We start from the raw sequence: 22,553 nt of genomic DNA, 5'->3' as shown, positions 1-22,553 counted from the left end.
TAACTTGTCAGCATATACTCTTAAGTAGGAACAAATTGTAGACTTAAAGGATTTAACATATTTAGGGTTTCTTTCAAAAGGTTTTATTATGTTTGGGTTTTATTTGGAGGGGGGTTTAGCTTGATGGACATATGTTTTTATTTTTTCAACCTTGCTGTGTAACCTTAATTGCCCTTAGCCTTGTGTACTGCCAAGTGGAAGAATACTGCAACATACAGCCTTCATTGATTCAGTGAAGGTCCATTTTCCACTAGATGGCAGCAAAACAAAATGTAAAATAATTGTTTTTGTTTGTTTTTTTCTATAAAGAAGAGTAAAACAATGGCAAAATGATGTAATAATGTTAATTATATTACCAGTGTAATGGCAGTGTTTGTACTCTGCTTCAGTACATAACTCTATCATAGTAAGGAACAGGGGCGGACTGACCATTTGGAAACTCGGGCACTGCCCGAGGGCCCGGGGTCAGTAGGGGACCCCATGAGATGCCCCTTGTACCTTTTTAATAGGCTTTTTTGAGTTTGGGCAAGGACACAGGGGCCCCATGATCCCCTATTGCCCGGGGGCCCCATGAGTTGTCAGTCCGCCCCTGGTAAGGAAATATATAAAGCACAAAGATATTCCAACTGTGTGCAAAATGATTTTATTCATCATGAGCGCCTTCCCAGGTCTGACATCACATTTTGCTATTTTATTTAATGTCACCAAGCAGATCCCAAACATTGCTCATAGTGAAGATGCATAGTTCTGGGAATACAGCAGCCACATTTGTGAGCACTGAAGCATCCTAGTTTTCTTGGAGTGTCTGAAATGTATCCAACACTCAGGAGTGCTGTTATGTGTGATCTAACATTTATGGAGGATATACAGGCTACTAAGAGCATTAAAAGTTTATATCAAAGCTGACATTTTGGTGGTAGTTGACTTGTTTTTAATGTGCAGGCTCCCAGCCTGTCACTCTAATCCTAACTTCACTATGTTGCGAACAATTCCCAGTTTTGTTTTTTTTTTGACTGCTTATTTTTCCAGGCCACTTTGGTCTTTACAGTGTGGCTTGGAGCTAATGTACATATGAGAGCTGATCTTAATCTTAGATGGCTCTTTATGTAGATTACCCTAAACCTGTCATAAGAGAAATATGGGAGCTGCCATTGCTGACCTACTTAAAATGCTAGTTGTTTGGGTGTTATAGTGATTCACTGGCTTCTATACTTTCTTATTGCTTGGCCTAGAAAAAGTATGCAGACAATAAAGTCGGAAAAGTCTGAATGACTAACCTGAAACACGTAGGCAGATAGGGGCATCTAAGTATTTTAACAAAGGGGTGAGCTTTGTAGCCAGATAACAAGCAATTTCAGGGAGCATGAATGGTTCTGTTAGGGGGAAACTTCCGATTGTTGAGAAAAAGAAAATAGCCCTATCATGTTGTCTATATACACTCACCGGCCACTTTATTAGGTACACCTGTTCAATTGCTTGGTAACACAAATTGCTAGTCAGCCAATCACAGGGCAGCAACTCAATGCATTTAGGCATCTAGACATGGTGAAGACGACTTGCTAAAGTTCAAACTGAGCATCAGAAAGGGGATTTAAGTGACTTTAAACATAGCATGGTTGTTGGTGCCAGACAGGCTGGTCTGAGTATTTCAAAAAACGCCGATCTACTGGGGTTTTCACACACAACCATCTCTAGGGTTTACAAAGAATGGTCAGAAAAAGAGAAAATATCCAGTGAGGGACAGTTGTGTGGACAAAAATGCCTTCTTGATGTCAGAGGTCAGTGGAGAATGAGCAGACTGGTTGCTGTGACATTCAGAATTTGGCGTAAGCAATATTTAAAGCATGGATCCATCCTGCCTTGTATCCGAAATTCAGGCTGATGGTGGTGGTGTAATGATGTGGAAGATATATTTTTGGCAATAGCAAGGTGTACCTAATAAAGTGGCTTGTGAGTGTACAGCTATTGGCTGAGAGCGCTGATCAGATGTGGGTTGAATGCTGGATTTCTAGAATGCCTGTTTGAAAGAAGCCAGTCGTGAGTCCAGCCTCTATAGAACAGACAGCCGTATACAATTGCCGAACCGACCAATTTCCCCCCAACAGGTAGTACAGTGTCGCCATGGTGACACTGTACTGCTAGGGTGACTGTAAAAAAAAAAAAAAACTAAATCTAAACATGTAAAAAAAATGTTTTTTGGTTATAAACTATATTTTTTTTGCTAAAAAGATAACTGAATACATTTTGGCCAAGATTCATGATGATATAGTATTTATTTGCAAAATTTTATAAGAAAAACACTTATTTTCAAAATTTTTCATTTATATAGCAAAAAAAATAAAAATCCCAGTAGTGAATAAATACCACTAAAATAAAGCTTTATCTAAAAAAAGTCATATGGGTACAGTGTTGCATGACTGCGCAATTGTCATTCAAAGTGTGATAGCGCTGAAAGCTGAAAATTGGCCTGGACAAGAAGGGGGTAAAAGTGTCCGGACATGAAGTGGTTAAAGTCCCTCTAAATAGAATGAGGTTTTTTACTTTAATGCATTCTCTGCATTAAGGTAAAAACTTTCCATGATCAGCTCCATTCAGCCTCCTCTTAAATACTTACCTGGCTCCTCTTTTGATCCAGTACTGTGCTTGTCTGTAGCACCACTTGTCTTCTCTCTCTTACAGCCACAGAGTCAGCAGTGGGGGCCACTGACTGCTGCTGTCAATGAAATCCTGTGAGGAGGGAACGGGGTGTGGGGCCTGAGAAGCACTGTGTGTGTCTACAGACACAGCTGGGCCCAGGAGCACGCCCTTATGAGTGCCCCGATATCACGCGGAAGCACTGTCAGGGGGCCACTCAGTATGATACCATTGCACAAAGGAGGTAACTATAACATTTATTATTTTAATTTAAAAAAATAACTTTTCAAGCACTGTAACTCTGCTCCTGTTACTGCGATCTCCTCTCACTCGGGGTTGTGGACCATTAAACCTATGTAGTATATGGAGGAGGCAAGAGAATAACCACAGTCCTGAGCACCTTAGAGAAGGAGGCTTCTCAGACTGGTTGCACCACTAGAAGGACCCTGCTGGAGCGTGGAATAAAGTATTTCTTCTTCTACCCCCAGAAAAAAAATGATCATTTAACCATTACAGTACAGTGGTGGGGGGCCCACTTCAAGGGTAAGTTGTTTTTGTTTTTATTTTCCTGTGCCTGGAGTTGGGCTTCAACTAAAGGATTAGAGGCTGCTTACTGAACAAGTGATTCTACGCTTAACTTAGTACAAAAGATGAAAAAATTGGATTCGCTAAAGGGAAAACAAGGGACTTTTTTTTTCATACACATAATTGGATGATTCAAGTGAGTCAGTAAATCAACCACTATGCATCTCCCCTCCATAGAAAGCGACTGAAGCTCAATCATGCAACAAATTAAAGACCAAAATGGGGTATTATGCTTCAGAAAGCAAAAGTTTATATACAGTATATTTAAATTTGTGCATTATATTGCCCGCAGTTCATAATTAAACATAAAATGAACAGACGTTATACAGATAAAGAATACGTTGATATCCTATCCTCAAATGACCACAAATTTTTTAAAACCTTTTTTATTTTTTCATATTGCCACCATCTATAATATAAAGTTTATTTCTCTGTATATCATTAGATATTGCATAGGTTACTTCTGCTTTTTTATATGCACTGCTGTTTTTCTTTATTTTTTTTATTGGATAACAGCCAGAGTATAGACATAGCTGAGCGCGGTACAATTACAGTATAAAGTGGATTTTGCACTCACAAAGTGCTGTACAAATCACAATGAAACAATTCAACAGTGTGTAACAGTAATGCATAGGTTACTAGGACAGATATCGGCCGGAGGGAATGGTAGTGAGGGCAGCAAGCCCTATAAGGTACAAGCAGACTGACTGACCCATGGCAGTGCTGTATTTTTAACTTTTGAAGGTTTTTTTTCTTTTTTTCAGGTTTTAAATGCTCAGTTTACTTAACAGTGGTATTTCAGCTCTAGGTGAAGTCTTCTGGGCTTACCCATGTAGCTCCAGGCTGTGTATCTAATTAACATGTAAGTTCTCCTTTAGTATCTTTTTACAAAAATCCAAATATGCATTTCTAGAACCCTTAAATAGTACATAGCAAAGGGCCCTCATTTTGTTTCTCCTACTTTCCATTTAGATTTGCAGCTGTTGGGGTAGGGGCTCTTGAAGAACCTGCTGGCCACTCTATCCCCCTATGCCTTGCTGTTTGCTGGGTACTACAAGTGTGAGTCCCTTACCGGCCACTCTGGTCTGTTTAACATGCACTCATGCACAGTTTGATCTCTCCTCACTGCACATGCATGCAAATAGAACACCCTGAAGCAGTCAGGGGGGGGGAGCACACTTGTACCGTCTAGCCTGGCTTGCAAACGGAAGCATGGATGGCAATTGGGGGGCCAGCAGTGTCTATGGAGACAACAAGACTTTTTTTTCTCATTCAAATATTTAATTTGTAACTTGATAAATACTGCACAAATAGTATACAAAAAGGTGTAGGTTATAACAGTCTCCTCGCAGGGAGAGATATCACAAAATGAGCATGTGAAAGAAATAAATACAAAAGATGTTGAATAAAGAAGAGTCATAGTGCAAGAGGAATGAGCAACAATACAAGCCACCAATTCATAAGTAAGACACAACTACCCAAGAGGGGAGTGCTAGTTCCCCCTATCTAGCCATAGCTTGGGATTATGAAGGGGCAAATAAATCCCAAGAGATATCAGAAGTACCAGAAAGGGAAGGGGGCGGCGTATGTTGGGTTCCCTGGGGTGTTGTAATGTCCAAAGTAGAAATCAGAACGAAAAAACAAGAGGTCACTGTAACTCAAAGCTCCAATAAGATTGCATCAAATTCAGGAGGCAAGAAGTTTTCAATCTATGGCTGCCAAACTTTCTGATAAGTGCAGATTCTATCATGTAGGGTTGCCCTCAGTGTGAACCATCGCCTATGTGATCCTGTTTTTAGCTATTGTTTGCTTGGCAGCCGTGGTCACATATAACAATTGGAATTGGTTTCTAGTCAGCCCCGATGCATTATGATTTAAACGCACAAGCTGAGGGTCTGGTTGAAGGGCGATATTGAACAAGTGACTGAGGACGCTGACTATTTCTGACCTAAAGTATCGTGCTAATGGACAAGTCCATCAGATGTGTAATTGTATTCCTGGATGACTACAACCACGAAAACATATTTCACTATTCTCACAAGAGCAAGGTACCACCTGGACAACACCTCAAAAGTTGTTTCCAGGGCTAAAATATTTTGTAGTGATCTGTGTGTGGCCAGCCAAATTTCAGAGCAATCCTCCATCTCCAGAGTAAGACCTAAAACTTTCATCCACTGAGGAACATGGCTAAGAGGGAAATCGTTGGACTAACAGGTTTTTATATAACTGTGAGATTACCCATTTCGGGTGTGGGTCAATATACATAAGTTTTCAAACGCTGTCCATTGAGACAGGTCTCAATTTAATTTACCACAGGTGAACTCCAATGAAGGTGTTCGAAACATCTCAGCAACGATCTAGAGAAATGGAAGGCACCTGAGCTAAATTTCAGTGTTGTTGTAAAGGGTCTGAATACTTATGTCAATGTAATATTTCAGTTTTTTCTTATTAATAAATTCACAGACATTTCTAAAATTCTGTTTTCACTTTGTCTTTATGGGGTACTGAGTTCAGATTAATAAGAAGAAAATGAATTTAAACAACTGTATCAGGCTGCAACATAACAAAATTGAAAAAACTGAAGGGGGTCTGAATACTTTATGAATGCACTGTATATGCAGAAAGCAGATCATTCTTTTGAGCAGAATGTGGCCAGTTCTATCGGATATCTAGAGATGCTTTTACAATGTATTAACAATTAAATCCATACAGATGTGTATACACAATCATTAAGGTTAGGTGGGTAATATCATCTATCAGCCATTTCTCAGTGGAGGTCAGAAGATTCAATTTCCTACTTAAGGGGAAACAGATATCTGCCTCTGAATTCTCAGCTCCATGCACCTGCTGTAGATTTGATTGACTCTCTCATAACCTTTTGGATTTTCTATCTATTTTAAATTACAGAGCATGTAACCTGAAGACTGAGACATCAGTAAGGGGGCTAGGAACTTTAGAAGGGCAATAAAAAAGTCCCATAGAACAATACATCTGTTGGTGAATTAGCTCATCAGTTTCTATCCAAAGCCACAATGTTGGTTTTGAGTTGAAGGACCTTTTTACCTTTTCGGTATGTCATTATTACTAGTGTGACACCCTCCAGTGTAATTAGGTTTTTGTTTGTGTATAGTTAGAGGCTTTCTAGAAACCTTGGTATGAGTCAGCACGGTTACTTCAGTTTAGGATTGGACGGTTCTACAGGTCACTTCTCTGATACCTACCCATGTTCTGGAGACTTGGAGAAGTTTCTAGAAGCCAGTAGGTGGGGGTGAGGAGGGGCTGATCTGAATACTTAGGAGAATCAGGCCAATCCCCAGACAGGAGGCCTGGCATGGTGGCTAGGTCAGCCCTTAAATATGACAGAGCCTGGACAGCAAGAGGAATCTGGTGGAAGATGGCGTGAGGCAGTGCTTCTCGTGTGGAGCCTGGTAGGGGACCCCAGAGGAGGCTGGAAGGTGAAAAGAGGGACCTTCACTACAGGAAAGTACAGCCTGTCAGCAGGGATAGAAGCCAGCCCAGGGTAAGACCTGAAAACAGCTCCACCTTTTAAAAGCTACAGGAACAGGACAATGTGAATACCTCTACAGCCCCTGGGCCTACAAGGGAGAGGGCAGTGAGGTGCAATACCCAACTAGTTCTCCCTGGGACAGCATGCTTATGTGTCTCAGAATCTGGCCCTGGGATACTCTCATAACAGCCAGGTGAATGTGGATATTTTCATCTGGGGTCTGAAGTGGTTAATTTAGGGGTACCGAGTGCTCCTAGTATAGATTGTGTGCTGATTCTTCAAAAAGACAAGAGCCACTCTTGAAGGAGTACAGAATCCAGGATCTATTTTTGTACTTGTGCTGAATTCTTGCCTTTTTTTTTTTTTGTAAGTAGGATTTTGTCCTCAAAGTTGTTTCAGTTCCATTGGACATTCATATACCCCTAGACCCCATCCAAGATGTTAACCGCTAATAAAACAACAAAAACTAAATTAATGGACTGTTTACTGACTTTAGGTACAAGAGTGGAAAATGTGTGTTGCTTGGCTGTGCAGGAAAATAGGAGGACCCAAAACTCAGCAGCCCTCAATAAGGCAGCATTACACTAGTGATGTTCAGATGTCTCATATAGCAAAATTTACTGTCTTGGTATGTTGTCAACATTAAAGCGTATGTAAAGCCAAAACCATTTTTGTTTTAAATAGAGTAGGGAAGGGTTAGAAACAATTGAGTACTGTCCGTGATACTTTTTTTTTTATTTGCACTAACATACAATTTTGAAGACAAGCTTTCGGGGAGTGTCCCCTTCTTCAAGGTCCAAGCAGTACACTTGGACCTTGAAGAAGGGGACACTCCACGAAAGCTTGTCCTCAAAATTGTATGTTAGTGCAAATAAAAAAAGTATCACGGACAGTACTCAATTGTTTCTGTCGCAAATGCACTACGGCTACAATCACCTCAAGCAGTAGGGAAGGGTTAAAACCCTGTCAGTTTATTTTTTGCTAATCCTTCCTTACTCTATATAAAACTTACAAAAAATGCCTTTACATACCTTTTAAATGCAACTTCTGTGGTCATAATGATCTAGCAAGCTGTGTGCTACAAAGAGAGAATCTGCATGCAGAGTGTCGCATTTCTTGCAGGTGATGATCTCACACTGTGCACACATTTTCCTGGAACGCTCCAACTGGCCGCAGTACGATTCCTCGCGGTTCATTTTGTGCTCTTTGTATCCAGCTCTACACAACGGCTTCTTCTTTTCTTCTTGTGCATGTGTCTTCCCTCTACAGAAAGATACACGGTGCAGGGAGGGTTATTGCCTGACTAAACCCCTGTTATAAACGCATACTGTTAGACAGGTTAATTCGGTTGTTAGCAAGCTGGCTGGCAAGTTGTCCAAGAACATTGTTCTCTCCCCTTTATTCACTATGTGATGCCTGTTTGTGTCCTTGCTTCATAAGCCAGTTATAGACTTGGGAGGTAGCCATTTTGTATTTGCATGTTGGAGTTTTGGTATGTGGGTGCACTAGGACCCTGGCTGCCATTGTGCTACATGCTGGGGTCCTGTGCACTCCTTTGCCTTTAAGAGGGGTGGGCTCCCTCAGGTTCACCTGACCTTGATTTATCCATTAAATGCATGTGCCTCTACTATGGGGACTCTCAGAAATTGTAGTTAGGACCACAGATTATCAGGCTGCCGTGGCTTTGTGGCTTATGTATGTATTTGCAAATGTGTGCTAACTAAACCCCTGTTATAAACGCATACTGTTAGACAAGTTAATTCGGTTGTTAGTAAGCTGGCTGGCAAGTTGTCAAAGAACATTGTTCTCTCCCCTTTATTCACTATGTGATGCCTGTTTGTGTCCTTGACTCATAAGCCAGTTATAGACTTGGGAGGTGGCCATTTTTTATTTTTATTTGAGGGTTATTGCCCGAGTCTGGAGCTCTTATATGTTCTGAACACTTTGGGGTCAATTCACTAAAGGTTACCGCATAACACGGTCATGTGACTCATTTGCATAAATTATTGCATGAAATAATAAGAGTCAATTCATCAAAGTAAAATATCGAATGTGAGGTAAATACCGCACATTTCTTAAAATAGTGAGATAAATACTGGAAAAAAAAAACCGTGAGATAAATCATTAAAGTAAATTCATTAAAAAACACACACATTCGTTATTTATCACCAGGTGTTTGGTGGTATTTTAGAAATGTACAAAGGAGTCAATTCACTAAGAGTTAAATAACGACTGAAAAATGCAGTAAAATAATGCATGCAGTAAATTTTTTTGCAAATGTGCAATTCACTAAGAATTTTGTGATCAATAACTCTTGCGGTAAAATATCTGTATTGCGGTAATTATCACACGGTAGCTGGTTGTTAAGGAAGCGAACCGCAGCATCCTTAACAACGGGTGTCCCACTGACAGCTGAATGAAAACAAAACATGCCAGCAATTACAAATGATGAAAAAAATTTGGTGTGAGGTTTCCCTAAAATCCATACCAGACCCAAAAGGGGGGGCTTTTGGGTCTGGTATGGATTTTAAGGAAAACCTCACACCAAATGTTTTTCAGAAAATGGCCCTTAGATCTAGTATGGATCTTGAGGGAACCAAACACCACAATAAAAAAAAAAAAAGTTGATGTGCAGGTCCCCTCACAATCCTAAGGGATTTTGGGTCTGGTATTGATCTTGGGGGGACGCCACACCTTTTTTTCAATTATCGGGTGGGGTTCCCCTTAATATTTACACCAGACCCCTGGGGATGGGGGACCCCCCCCCCCCCCCACACTGCATCTGAGAAAATACCTCATGTGATACCGCCAGCAAAACCCTGGTGATAAATATCACATTTTTTTAGCTCTCTGTACTGTTTGTGAATTGGACTTAACAGCTTACCACGTGTTTTTTTTTTTTTTTTTTGCTGTATTTACTGACACATTTTTAATTTTGCGTTAAATACTGCAGAATTATTGTTTTTTTGTTGTTTTTCCTGAATTGGGCATTTTGTTACCATATGTGATAATTTATTCATATGAGTCACGTGACCTTGTTATCGCATGCGGTAACCTTTAGTGAATGGACTCCAAAATAACAATTACTCTGCACTGACCAGAAAGTGAAAAGTATACAATGTATCAGTGTAAAAATGTTCCCCTCTGAGCTCAGGAATAAAACCTTTGTAACATTTCATCAGAGGGAGATCATTTTGTGAATGAAAGCACGCTACAATGTTTTCATAGAATCACAGTATTGATGTGTGCATTCTAGTACAATGTTAGCCTGCAACAAAAAAGAAAATTTGTGAAAAAAATACCAAAAATAATGCAAAGAAGAGTGGAAATTCCCTCATAATAGCCACAAAAACAGTGCAGACCCAGGAATATAAGAAAGATCCAGCATATATCAAAAACTGAAATATCAGTTCTGGATGGCCTGATCCTTTAGAGGGGACCAGTTGTAAAAAAACGGTGCTGCCAGTCTTGTGTCTACGTTTTCTTGGTAATCTTCCAACTTCACTACCTAGCAAATGTCTGACCTAAAACATGCACACATCAGGATATCTAGTTCTACCAGCTTCATACTTGTATATGGCTCATTTATATGAAAAAATAAAATAAACCGGGACACTCTTGGTAACGGACTGAATTGAAAAAATCAATCTAAAAGAGAAGAGAAAAAAGGGGGTACAAAAATATGAACCATAAATAAATGATGTTGACCCCAATAACTAAGGCCGGCTCACATAGATTCACATAGAGTAAACTATGTGGTGTCTTCGGGGCCCAAACAGTACTGATACACGAAAAAGGACAAAAACCAAGGGTAAAGGACCCATGGGTTAAGGGAATCCAAATGAGGACAAACTGCGGCTTCTTGGTAGAAAATTACAAAACATTTATTGCAGTAAAAAGTAGACAAAGCTTAAACAAAACAAAAATAGAAAGGAATACCTCACTATCACCACAAGAGACAAAGAAGAGAATGACATAGTCATCCAAAGTGACGCCGTGCACGCAACAGCCCCAACACCTGATAAGGAGATAATAGGCCTATGGATGGTATGTGTAATCCATGAAAAAGAAGAGGATACCAGAAGGAACTGTGGAAAAAATAGATTGAAGGAAGGCACACAGATCATAAAAATAACAATAACGTTCTGGCTATATCCCATATATCACAGAAATGAACATTAACCTACATAGAGGTATGGCTCATTTACTTACAAAGTAGTGAAGCTGAAGGATCAACATGAAATCCTAAAAATTACTATCTAGTGAACAGTATTGGGAATGGCACCACTAGCTCTTAAATTTAAGCAGGTTACATTTAAAAGGTCAGTAGTTATGACTTGTCAATTTTAATGACAGCAAAAAATATCTTCTTTTTTACAGATACTGTACATATGAAAGAGATCAGATTACTGGTAACAGTCTTATCCATGTCTGGTAATAGTTACATAGTTAGTCTGGCTGAAAAAAGACAAGTCCATCCAGTTCAACCATAAAAAAAAGTTATAATCCTACGTTGATTCAGAAGAAGGCAAAAAACCCAGCAAAGCATGATGCAATTTGCTCCTGCATGGAAATAAATTCCTTCCTGATCCCCCGAGAGGCAATCGGATATTCCCTGGAACAACTTTACCTATAAATGTTAGTATCCAGTTATATTATGTTTATCTAGGAAAGAATCCAGGCCTTTTTTAAAGCAATCCACTGAGCTGGCCAGAACCAACTCTTCAGGGAGTTTATTCCACATTTTCACAGCTCTCACTGTGAAGAAACCTTTCCATGTTTGGAGATTAAATTTCTTTTCCTCCAGATGTAAAGAGTGCCCCCTTGTCCTCTGTGATGACCTCAGGGTGAATAGCTCTACACCGAGTTCACTATATGAACCACTGATGTATTTATACATGTTGATCATATCCCCCTTAATCTCCTCTTCTCAAGAGAGAATACATTCAGTTCCTCTAATCTTTCCTCATAGCTGAGCTCCTCCATGCCTCGTATCAGTTTAGTTGCCCTTCTCTGTACTTTCTCTAGTTCCCCAATGTTCATTTTGTGAATTGGTGTCCAAAACTGAACTGCATATTCCAGATGAGGTGCTACTAATGATTTGTACAGGGGTAATATGATATCTCTCTCTCTCTGGAGTCTATACCTCTTTTAATACAAGAGAGTATTTTGCTCACTTTAGAAACCGCAGCTTGGCATTGCATGCCATTATTAAGCTTGTGTCCTACCAGAACTCCCAGATCCTTCTCCACCATTGATTACCCCAGTTGTACCCCCCTAGGATGTATGATGCATGCATATTCTTAACCCCCAAGTGCATAACCTTACATTTATCAACATTAAACATCATTTGCCCAATTAAACAATGCATTGAGGTCAGCCTGTAAATTGGAGACATCCTGGAAGGACAATATTCCACTGCACAGCTTGGTGTCCTCTGCAAAGACTGAAATTTAATTTTTAATCACAGACCCTATATCGTTTATAAATATATTAAAAGGTAATGGTCACAGCACTGAACCTTGGGGTACACCACTGATGACCCTAGACCATTCAGAGTATGAATCGTTAACCACTACTCTCTCAATAACCTTATTTCAGTATATAGATAGTCATTTTACATTTTGATCCTTTTAACTCAAGGCTAGTGGAAAGCAATAGATTCAACCCAGTGGGCTGAACAAAAGAACCTGAGAGATTGCCGCAGTAACATTGCTTGTGTTATTCCCCCACCAGAACACACTGATCAGCCTTTGACTGAGAGCACTGGTCAGATGCCAATCTTCCAGCATGCCTGTTCAACAGAAATCAGTTTATAAGACCGACTTCCATTGGACAAAGAGCTATATGCACGAGCCGAAAGTTGGCCAGTTCAAGCTGAACTGACTGTTTTGGGCTGATTTTTGGCTTGTTAGGATTGTTGGCCAGAGACCATGTGATCAAGACTGCTTAGGATGGGTTATCCATGACAAAAAAGAACTTTATTGGCCTATTATGTGATTTTTCTTTTTTTTTTTTTAATCATGATTAGTAATTGTTTTATGCCAAGTGTTAATTTTACATTGAATTCCAGGGAAAACATTTTTTTTTTATATGTATTTGCTATGAAAAAATAAATTACCTGTAATGGTGGGTGTCCCATGTGTGGATACTGCTGCGTTGATAGAAAAAAAAAAAAACTAAGCTGCTCATATACGTGTAGATTTTTCTTATTCAACCTGCTTCATAGAATGGATGCATGATCTGGATGGATTTGATGGCCAACTCTACTAGCGGTTGAAATATCCAAACAGTGCCTGCACAAGTGCTGAACAAGCTGACAATTTTTCACGCAGCTCAGGCACTGTCACTAAAATTTACATCAGTGATGATAGTGGGTTGCTCACTCTTATCTGTTTGCAAGACTTCTTGTATACTTTTTATAGACTACAAGGTATTCTGTGAATCGATGAAGGGTGATTGTGATGTTTATCTCTTACATTCACCTTGCCCATTCACAGAATGTAATTTATTCTATGAAGAAAATACAAGGTGTTCTGAAAATGCATGCGTGGGCAACCCACTATCACCACTGTACTGGAACTGGAATGTAGGTTTCATGCTTTTAATAGTGTACAGGCTCTATAAAATGAAGGGGTGTATTTCTAAAATATTTGCATAGCAATTTGTAAAGTGTAAGTGTATGTACATTCCTGCTGTGTAAATAGGGCACATTTTGTGCTGGACAAATGTTTTGCATAGTTTTTAAATGGAAAATACTGCATTTGGCTATTAGATGGCAGGAGGTATCATAGGGATACTGACAACTAGTGGACAAATACGGTATTTTCCATTTTAAATCCATGCAAAACATTCATCCAGCACAAAAAATAGCCTAATAACATTTGTTTTTTGCCCCCGCTGTACAAAACAAATATACATGCATTTTCACTGGGTGAACTGCTATGCCAACATTTTATAAATACACCCCTAAGAGTTTTAACTAACCAAACATTAGAGGTATCTTTTCACATAGCAAATAGCCAAAAGTTTTTTCCCCTGTAGTTAAGCTTTATTGATAGGTTTGCTTTAATACCAAGAAATAAATATTTGTGGACCAGTTCCCTCGTCTGCACAAAATAACAGATATACTTCACTGTGCATTACATTTCCTTTGGAGGTAATTGCTTTATTTCGGTTTGTGTTGTTTCTATTTTAGTCTAAAGAAGTTTTTCAGAGACTGCTAAAAGAAGATACAATGCGACTACACAGGACCACAATTCTTCTCATGCTCAGTACATGTGTGTGGAGTGGGTCCGTTCTCTAGTGTGTGCAGGTCTGTATATGAACTAATGAATATGAGACCACCACAGCCAAACAAAAAGTGCAGCAATGCTACCTATATAGTCACCGTAAGAAAGCAAGGCATTCATGTCTGACTTTTATAAAGTGACCTTCTACAATTACTGTAACCTATTGTGGCAATAATGATACATAGCTCCCAACTTTCTGATATGAGAAAAAGGAACACCTTTGAGCAGAAAATGGGGTCAACCTCTCCCTATGGATACATCCCTGGTTAGATGAATTGTAGCGCTTAGGAACTTTTTTGGTAGTTAAACTATACCACAGACTAAAAAGAGGGACAATTGAGTAAGAAAGGGGGACAGAGGGATTTGATTCCAAACAAGGGACAGTTGGGAGCAATGAGTATAGTTAGATTTGGGGGTCATACTTGTGAGTCTTCAGGGATCCACAGAGCACAGCCAAGGATGGAATCTTCTTCCTTATTATCCGCTCCCTCTTCTTCCTAGCACTCCTGTCCCCACATGTGTTCACCGCCTTGTCACCATTAACAGGCTTCTTATTCTGCCCGCTCATGTCAAGGGTCAGCCCTGGGGGAAAACCAGCTTTGTAGGATTACTACATAAAGGTCCTGCTTTACTACACCCATTCTTTTTCTTCAATTGGTGATCTTGCCAGTAAAACACTTCTGGTCCTAAGGTGAGAAGGATCACTCACTGTACTGGATCTATGGAGGAATAACATTGCCACCCTAGGACAGGAAGTGTGATAGAGACCTTCTCACCTTCATCACACAGTGGGGAGGTTTTCTGTAACCTACAAAAATAAAATGGAGGGGCTGATGACACTGCTTGAACTTTCAGAGTAGAAAGCACAGGAAAGTCTAAGCACACTGGATTTCTAGCAGGGTCAACTGGTATTTTCAATACATACAGAGTTTATAAATATTAGAAAATGCTCCTGTTTTGGAGAGAAGCATTTAATTTTTGTCCATACATGCACTTTACCACCATTTGAAACCTGTTAAAAGACTACTGAAGCCTGTTAGTAACTTGTTTAAAATGACTGCCAACACTTCCACTGTCATCTGTGTTTAACTTAACTAAACTGGAGCTGAACATCACTTTAATATCTTCAACAAAGCTGAAGTTTCAACAATGCATTGTAAAAACTTCCTGCACCATAGCTCTTGAGCCGCAGCTCACATGTATATGTCTTTATACCCCATTGTAGGGTAACTGCCCTCCCCAGTTGCAACAATGATCAACCCTGACTGCACCTCTATATTTCACTCCATGAAGTTTACCATGTCCACTTTCTACACTAACACATTATACACTAGTTCTACACTAATAAGTTGCCTAGTCTTAACCTTTCATGGCACTCCTAAAACCTGAGGTCATAACTTTATAAGCATCCATGCAAAGTCTTTTGCCTGTAGAAGCAGTTCATGGTTTTCCTAGGTTGTCCATGCACATTAGGATGTCTAGAGGCATGTTTTAAGCTCAGCGTTTAGAGGCAGAAAAAAAACCCCTTCTAGTCTGCAATTTTTAAAAAGCGTTTTCTGGCAGAAAAAAAGATAAATGCTCTATAGGATCATTTTTTTTTTTCTGCAAAAAAGCTGGTCATCATACAGCAGCTGAAATCCAGTGTGGCAGATGTTAGTAATGAGATCACAGAAAAGTGTCACCTATGATAAATGCCTTTGCACACCGATCTGTCCCTCTGAATAGCACAAACCTGCCTGTGTAGTTGAGCAGTCTGTAGATAGGATGATGAGCTGTGGCTGGCAGCGCGGGCTCTTCTGTATGAAGAGTAGAGTTGCTGTGGACTCTTATTAAATGTTCTTCTGTGGGCTCTCCTGCCTACTCCCCACACTGCTCTGTCTTCATTTCCTCAATGTGATATTCTATTCCAGATATAATTGTCCCTTTAGCTTTCTTTAATTCAATTACCCAGCCCAGTAAGAATGTGTAATTCACTAATTGTATCTGGCCTAGGATGGACTCCTCTACATCACAGGCCCGGCTTATTCTTTCTCCCACATTCTTCTGGATGCAATTTATTACCTTTAATGTCATTGTCTCCAGTATTTTAGTTTCCAAAGTAAACAAACCATCACTAAGGACAATACCAGTAATGTGGGCATTTAATCTGGTTATTAGGAGGACATGTAAGAATGGACGCAGGTTTTACTTATTCGCATGCAAAGGTTATTGCAGGAGCAGTTTGTCGTCATTCAGTGTGGGATCCCTCCTGTCTATTGTTTTCTTATGTCTTATGGTGATCTTTTCCATTCCCACTGCATGCAAACATAACCAAAATCACTCCTTTTCCCAAATGCAGGAAACTCTGCTCTGATCTCTTTTTGGGGACATGTTAGAGCAGATTCTTCATTGATTCATACAGTATGTAACTACTGTTTATGTAAACTTTGGGTAAGAAGGTTGTTTTAAGATCTTCAGTATAATATATAAAAAAAAATGTTAATCAACAGGTCATAATTCTACATCTACACAAACATGTTTATGTCTTCCCTTTGGTACAGCTCATGGAGAAGAAAAACTGGAAAAGCTATTTCCAGCTATTTTAGGATAAAGAAATCAAAACACAGATAATTCACATATACAGTTGTGTTCAAAATAATAGCAGTGTGTTGAAAAAAGTGAATAAAGCTCAAAATCCTTCTAATAGCTTTTATTTCCATACACACAAATGCATTGGGAACACTACACATTCTATTCCAAATCAAAACATGAAGAAAAATATATCAAATTTGTGTTCCTCTAAAAAAAAAATTGAAGAAAAGTGAATATTAGACTCTTCAAAAAAATAGCAGTGTTTGTATTCTTCTTTACAAACTCAAACATTCACTATATAAACTGAAAAATGTTTGAAGATTTTGCTTTCCTTTGAATCAATTAATATTTAGTTGTATAAGCACTGTTTCTGAGAACTGCTGTACATCTGTGTTGCATGAAGTCAACCAACTTCTGGCACCTGTGAACAGGTATTCCAGCCCAGGATGATTGGACTACATTCCACAGTTCTTCTCTATTTCTTGGTTTTGCCTCAGAAACTGCATTTTTGATGTCACCCCACAAGTTTTCTATTGGATTAAGATTCAGGGATTGGGCTGGCCACTCCATAACGTCAATCTTGTTGGTCTGGAACCAAGATGTTGCACGTTTACTGGTGTGTTTGGGGTCGTTGTCTTGTTGGAACACCCATTTCAAGGGCATTTCCTCTTCAGCATAAGGCAGCATGACCTCTTCAAGTATTCTGATGTATTCAAACTGATCCATGATCCCTGGTATGCGATAAATAGGCCCAACACCGTAGTATGAGAAACATCCCCATATCATGATGCTTGCACAACCATGCTTCACTGTCTTCACAGTGTACTCTGGCTTGAATACAGTGTTTGGGGGTCGTCTGACAAACTGTCTCCGGCCACTAGACCCAAAAAGAACAATCTTACTTTCATCAGTCCACAAAATGTTGCGCCATTTCTGTTTAGGCCAGTCAATGTGCTCTTTGGCAAATTGTAACCTCTTCAGCACATGTCTTTTTTTCAACAGTGGGACTTTGCGGGGGCTTCTTGCAGATAGCTTGGCTTCACATAGGCGTCTTCTAATTGTAACAGTACTCACAGGTAACTTTACACCTTCTTTGATCTTCCTGGAGCTGATTGTTGGCTGAGTCCTTGCTATTTTGGCTATTCTTCTATCCATTCGAATGGTAGTTTTTCTCTTTCTTCCACGTCTTTCAGGTTTCGGTTGCCATTTTAAAGCATTTGCGATCTTTTTAGCTGAGCAGCCTATCATTTTCTGCACTTCTTTATATATTTTCCCCTCTCCAATCAACTTTTTAATCAAGGTACGCTGTTCTTATGAACAATGTCTGGAACAACCCATTTTCCTCAGAATTTCAGAGAGAAATGCACTGTAACCAGCATGTACAACATTTGCTGCCTTCCTTCCTTAAATAAGGGCAATAATTGCCACCTGTTTTTCAAAGAATGAATGACCTCACTAATAGAACTCCACACTGCTATTATTTTGAACCTGCCCCTTTTAATTAGTGATTCAATTACGCAGAATCATCAGCATGCATGTCATGACTGTTTGGTCTGTTGGATTTCTATTACTCTACTACACCTGCTAATAAATTATTTGCCATGTAGAAATATCATTTCTACCAAAAACAGTGATTGATCAGGTTAGTGATGTCTGACTGCTATTATTTTGAACACAACTGTATATAGTTTGTATATGATTACTGGATGGCTTGCAACTTGTGTGTAAAGATTTCCCCTTCTGTGCAGGAACACTCATTTATTCAGATCCTCCTAACTTTCTGAATCCAAGGGCATAGGACCTCATAGTAAAATAAATCCTCTATACTGCCAGCTTTCATGTTAAAAACAAAGTGACTACTGAGTCTGGATCACTTTAAAGCAGATGTCCAGGTACACAGCTAAATGCACAGTTCAAATATATGAGAAATGTTTTACCTGCCAAATTATTTACAATTTTGTCCAACTAGTTCCCTCCTTCTCCCAGCCTATGACTGGATAATAAAGTTGGCCACTCTATTTTTTCCTCCTATTAATATGTTTATTGCCAGCTCATATGTAGTTCAATAGATCCTGACTGGCCTCTACTGCTTACCCTCGCTCTCCCAGTATGAGCTCTTCTGTAAATGGGACAGGCTGATACCAAGTCAAAATCTGGTATTTACACTAGTTTTTTTCTAAATAGTACATTTTGATAAAGTTTAATGGCATATGTAACTGTATTAATTTGTGTGTTTTTAATATCTGCTTGCAGTTCAGCCTTAGAATAACTGAAACCACGTGTGTTATCACAATGTGCTGGGGATGTGCGATCTGACTGTACAGAACATTCATCTTGCCAGGTTAGGATCAGCCTTTTATTGCTTGTATAAATCATAAATCATATGTCACTATAGGCACTCCTTGCCTGACATTTATCACTGAGTGATAGTACACAGCCTCCTTGTAAGCCAAGTAATGTGTTCTGTTTTACTAGCCTTTCAATCTCTTTGTTGCTTGGGGAAACCAATCTTAGATCCAGGGTGTCATTAAAACTTGATGTTTCACTCCAGAAAAAAAAAAGGTGTAACGTCACATTCTACTTGTCCTCAGATACAGTGTGAACTGAGCTGCCACTTCATGAGCCTACTGCTCTGCCTATACCTCAAAATGTGTTAATGAAGATCTGTCTACCCTCCGCCTTCTCCTCCATCTGTAACACACCCTGAGCTGGAGCTACAGACACCATCACAGATCTGTGTTCTGCAGGAGAGAAGAGCCAAGATCTGCCCAGACTCCTCACCATTATGTAAGTACAACTTTGGGAGCTATCCACTCTGTCAGTGCTTAACCCTCTCTACACTGCATGGTGCCCCACACGTCTACTGCTGAACCCTCTCTACACTGTATGGTGCCCCACACGTCTACTGCTGAACCCTCTCTACACTGCATGGTGCCCCACACTTCTAGGGCTGAGTCCTCTCTACACTGCATGGTGCCCCACACTTCTACTGCTGAACCCTCTCCACACTGCATGGTGCCCCACACTTCTACTGCTGAACCCTATCTACACTGCACGGTGCCCCACACTTCTACTGCTGAACCCTATCTACACTGCACAGTGCCCCACACTTCTACTGCTTAACCCTTTCTACAATGCACGGTGCCCCACACTTCTAGGGCTGAATCTTCTCTACACTGCATGGTGCCCCACACGTCTACTGCTGAACCCTCTCTACACTGTATGGTGCCCCACACTTCTACTGCTGAACCCTCTCTACACTGCATGGTGCCCTACACGTCTACTGCTGAACCCTCTCTACACTGCACGGTGCCCCACATTTCTAGGGCTGAATCCTCTCTACACTGCATGGTGCCCCACACTTCTACTGCTGAACCCTCTCTGCACTGCATGGTGCCCCATACTTCTACTGCTGAACCTTATCTACACTGCACAGTGCCCCACACTTCTACTGCTTAACCCTTTCTACAATGCACGGTGCCCCACACTTCTAGGGCTGAATCTTCTCTACACTGCATGGTGCCCCATGCTTCTACTGCTGAACCCTCTCTACACTGCATGGTGCCCCACACTTCTACTGCTGAACCCTCTCTACACTGCATGGTGTCCCACACTTCTGCTGCTGAACCCTGTCTAAACTGCACGGTGCCCCACACTTCTACTGCTGAACCCTCTCTACACACTGCATGGTGCCCCACACTCTGTGCTGAACCCTCTGTACACTGCATGGTGTCCCACACTCTGTGTTGAACCCTCTATACACTGCACGGTTTAACACACTCTTAGTGCTGAACCCTCTCTACACTGCATGGTGCCCCACATTTCTTGTGCTGAACTTTTTCTACACTGCATGCCACATACTCTCAATGCTGAATTCTCTATACTGCAGAATGTTCCTCATTCTTTGATAAATCCTCTATACACTACAAAGTGCTCCTCACTCCCAGTGCTGCACTCTCTCCATACTACACATTGCTCCTAACAGTGCTAAACTCTATTTACACTTCTCAATGTTCCACTCTCAGCGCTGAACCCTCCCTTTATTGCTCCTCGCTGTGTGCTGAACTCCCTCTCAATATTGCACAATGCTCCTAACAGGGCTGAACCCTCTTAACAATACACTTTGCTCCTCACTCTTGGTGCTAAACCCTGTCCCCATACTGCACAGTGCTGTCCTCTTTACATTGCACAGTGCTCCATGCTTTCAGTGCTGAACGGTCTCCATACTGCACAGTGCTCCATACTCTGAACTCAAATCATAAAAAAAAAAAAGAAAACCCATGGTGTCATGACCTTTCAGAACTGGGTTTAATGCTCGACCCGAATGTATACATATATACATATAATCACTTGGTCACTTAAGGATGATCTATTTAGGACATAGTTTGCTCTATCTTACTAAATTTTCTTTCTGGTCACATGGGTATCTGATAATTAAGATTTTTCACACAAACCCCCCACAGAGGCTGACATCACAGTTAAAGTTAACAAGAGATATTTTCAGCGTGTTGATTACACCGACAGCAAAATGTGTTTGGAGGAAGGGAGAGAAAGAGAGGAAAATTATCTTTTACAGTAGATTTCACATGTCCTTCCATATGTAATACATTATAAGACACATGTAAAAGATTAATTACCCATGTGTGCTTAAGTGTGTATATGTGTGTATATATACTGTGTGTGTATGTATGTGTGTGTACACACACACTGAATTAAATAAGTATTTGATCTCCTGTTGATTTTGAATGTTTGCCCACTCACAAAGAAATTATCAGTCTAAAAATCGAATGGTAGGTGTATTTTAACACTGAGAGACAGAAAATTCAAAAGAAATGCATGTCTAACAAATTATGCACTGATTTGCATGTTCATGAGGGAAATAAGTATTTGATCCCTTTCACAAAACATGACTTAGTACTTGGTGGCAAATCCCTTGCTGGCAATCACAGAGGTCAGACGTTTCCTGTAGTTGGCCACCAGGTTTGCACACATCTCAGGAGGGATTTTGGCCCACTCCTCTTGGCAGATCCTCTCCAAGTCCTTTAAGGTTTGGTGGCTGACTTTTGGCAACTCGAACTTTCAGCTGCCTCCACAGATTTTCAATTGGATTAAGGTCTGGAGACTGGCTAGGCACTCCAGGACCTTAATGTGCTTCTTCTTGAGCCACTCCTTTGTTGCCTTGGCTGTGTGTTTTGGGTCATTGTCATGCTGGAACACTCATCCACGACCCATTTTCAATGCCCTGGCTGAGGGAAGAGGGTTTTCACCCAAGTTTTGATGGTACATTGCCCCATCCATCGTCCCTTTGATGCGGTGCAGTTGTCCTGTCCCCTTAGCAGAAGATCACCCTCAAAGCAGGATGTTTCCACCACCATGTTTTACAGTTAGAATGGTGTTCTTGGGGTCATAGGCAGCATTCCTCCTCCTCCAAACATGGCGAGTTGAGTTGATGACAAAGAACTCGATATTGGTCTCATCTGAGCACAACACTTTCAACCAGTCCTCCTCTGCATCATTCAGATGTTCAATGGCAAACTTCAGACAGGCCTGGACATCTGCTTTCTTGAGCAGAGGGACCTTGCAGGCACTGCAGGATTTCAATCCTTGTCGGTGTAGTGTGTTACCAATTGTTTTCTTGGTGACTGTGGTCCCAGCTGCCTGGAGATCATTGACAAGATCCTCACGTGTAGTTCTGGGATGATTCCTCACTGTTCTTATGATCATTGACACTCCACGAGGTAAGATCTTGCATGGTGCACCAGACCTAGGGAGACTGACAGTTGTTATGGGTTTCTTCCGTTTGCGAAAGATTGCACCAACTGTTGTCACCTTCTCACCAAGCTGCTTGGCGATAGTTTGGTAGCCCATTCCAGCCTTGTGGAGGTCTACAATCTTGTCCTTGACATCCTTGGACAGCTCTTTGATCTTTGCTTGGTGGAAAGTTTTGAATCTGATTGTTTGAT

General features: G+C 40.5%; 2 protein-coding genes across 2 annotated transcripts in view; one reads left to right on the top strand and one right to left on the bottom strand.

Moving 5' to 3' along the window:
- Positions 1-7,702: 7,702 nt before the first annotated feature.
- PGBDF (plakoglobin binding and degradation factor) lies at positions 7,703-15,802 on the bottom strand. The gene is made up of 3 exons (XM_089672392.1): positions 15,752-15,802; positions 14,442-14,601; positions 7,703-7,990 (listed from the first exon to the last, which is right to left on the bottom strand). The coding sequence occupies exons 2-3, from the start codon at positions 14,585-14,587 to the stop codon at positions 7,762-7,764; spliced, it is 375 nt and encodes a 124-aa protein (XP_089528518.1). The 5' UTR covers positions 14,588-14,601; positions 15,752-15,802; the 3' UTR covers positions 7,703-7,761.
- The window catches only part of LOC149467043 (vesicle-associated membrane protein 1-like), a 63,767-nt gene continuing 55,139 nt past the window's right edge, over positions 13,926-22,553 (top strand). Inside the window, exons 1-3 of the mRNA XM_089672393.1 lie at positions 13,926-14,042; positions 18,844-18,931; positions 19,182-19,377. Of these exons, the coding sequence (XP_089528519.1) occupies positions 19,376-19,377 (2 nt within the window). The 5' untranslated portion in view covers positions 13,926-14,042; positions 18,844-18,931; positions 19,182-19,375. The remainder of the gene's footprint in view (positions 14,043-18,843; positions 18,932-19,181; positions 19,378-22,553) is intronic.

This window comes from Staurois parvus, unplaced genomic scaffold, assembly GCF_062004578.1.
Source record: "Staurois parvus isolate SC_StPar_1 unplaced genomic scaffold, SC_StPar_1.0 ptg000126l, whole genome shotgun sequence".
NCBI classification, from domain to species: domain Eukaryota; kingdom Metazoa; phylum Chordata; class Amphibia; order Anura; family Ranidae; genus Staurois; species Staurois parvus.
The sequence above is the reverse complement of the archived record's forward strand: the minus strand, read 5'-3'. Positions and strand labels throughout refer to the sequence as shown.

Coding starts and splice junctions, on each gene's coding strand:
- PGBDF (XM_089672392.1), bottom strand. CDS start 14,587: ATGAGCGGGCAGAATAAGAAGCCTGTTAATGGTGACAAGGCGGTGAAC. Junction 7,991..14,441: donor GGATCCCTGAAGACTCACAA/GTATGACCCCCA, acceptor ATCTTTCTGTAG/AGGGAAGACACATGCACAAG.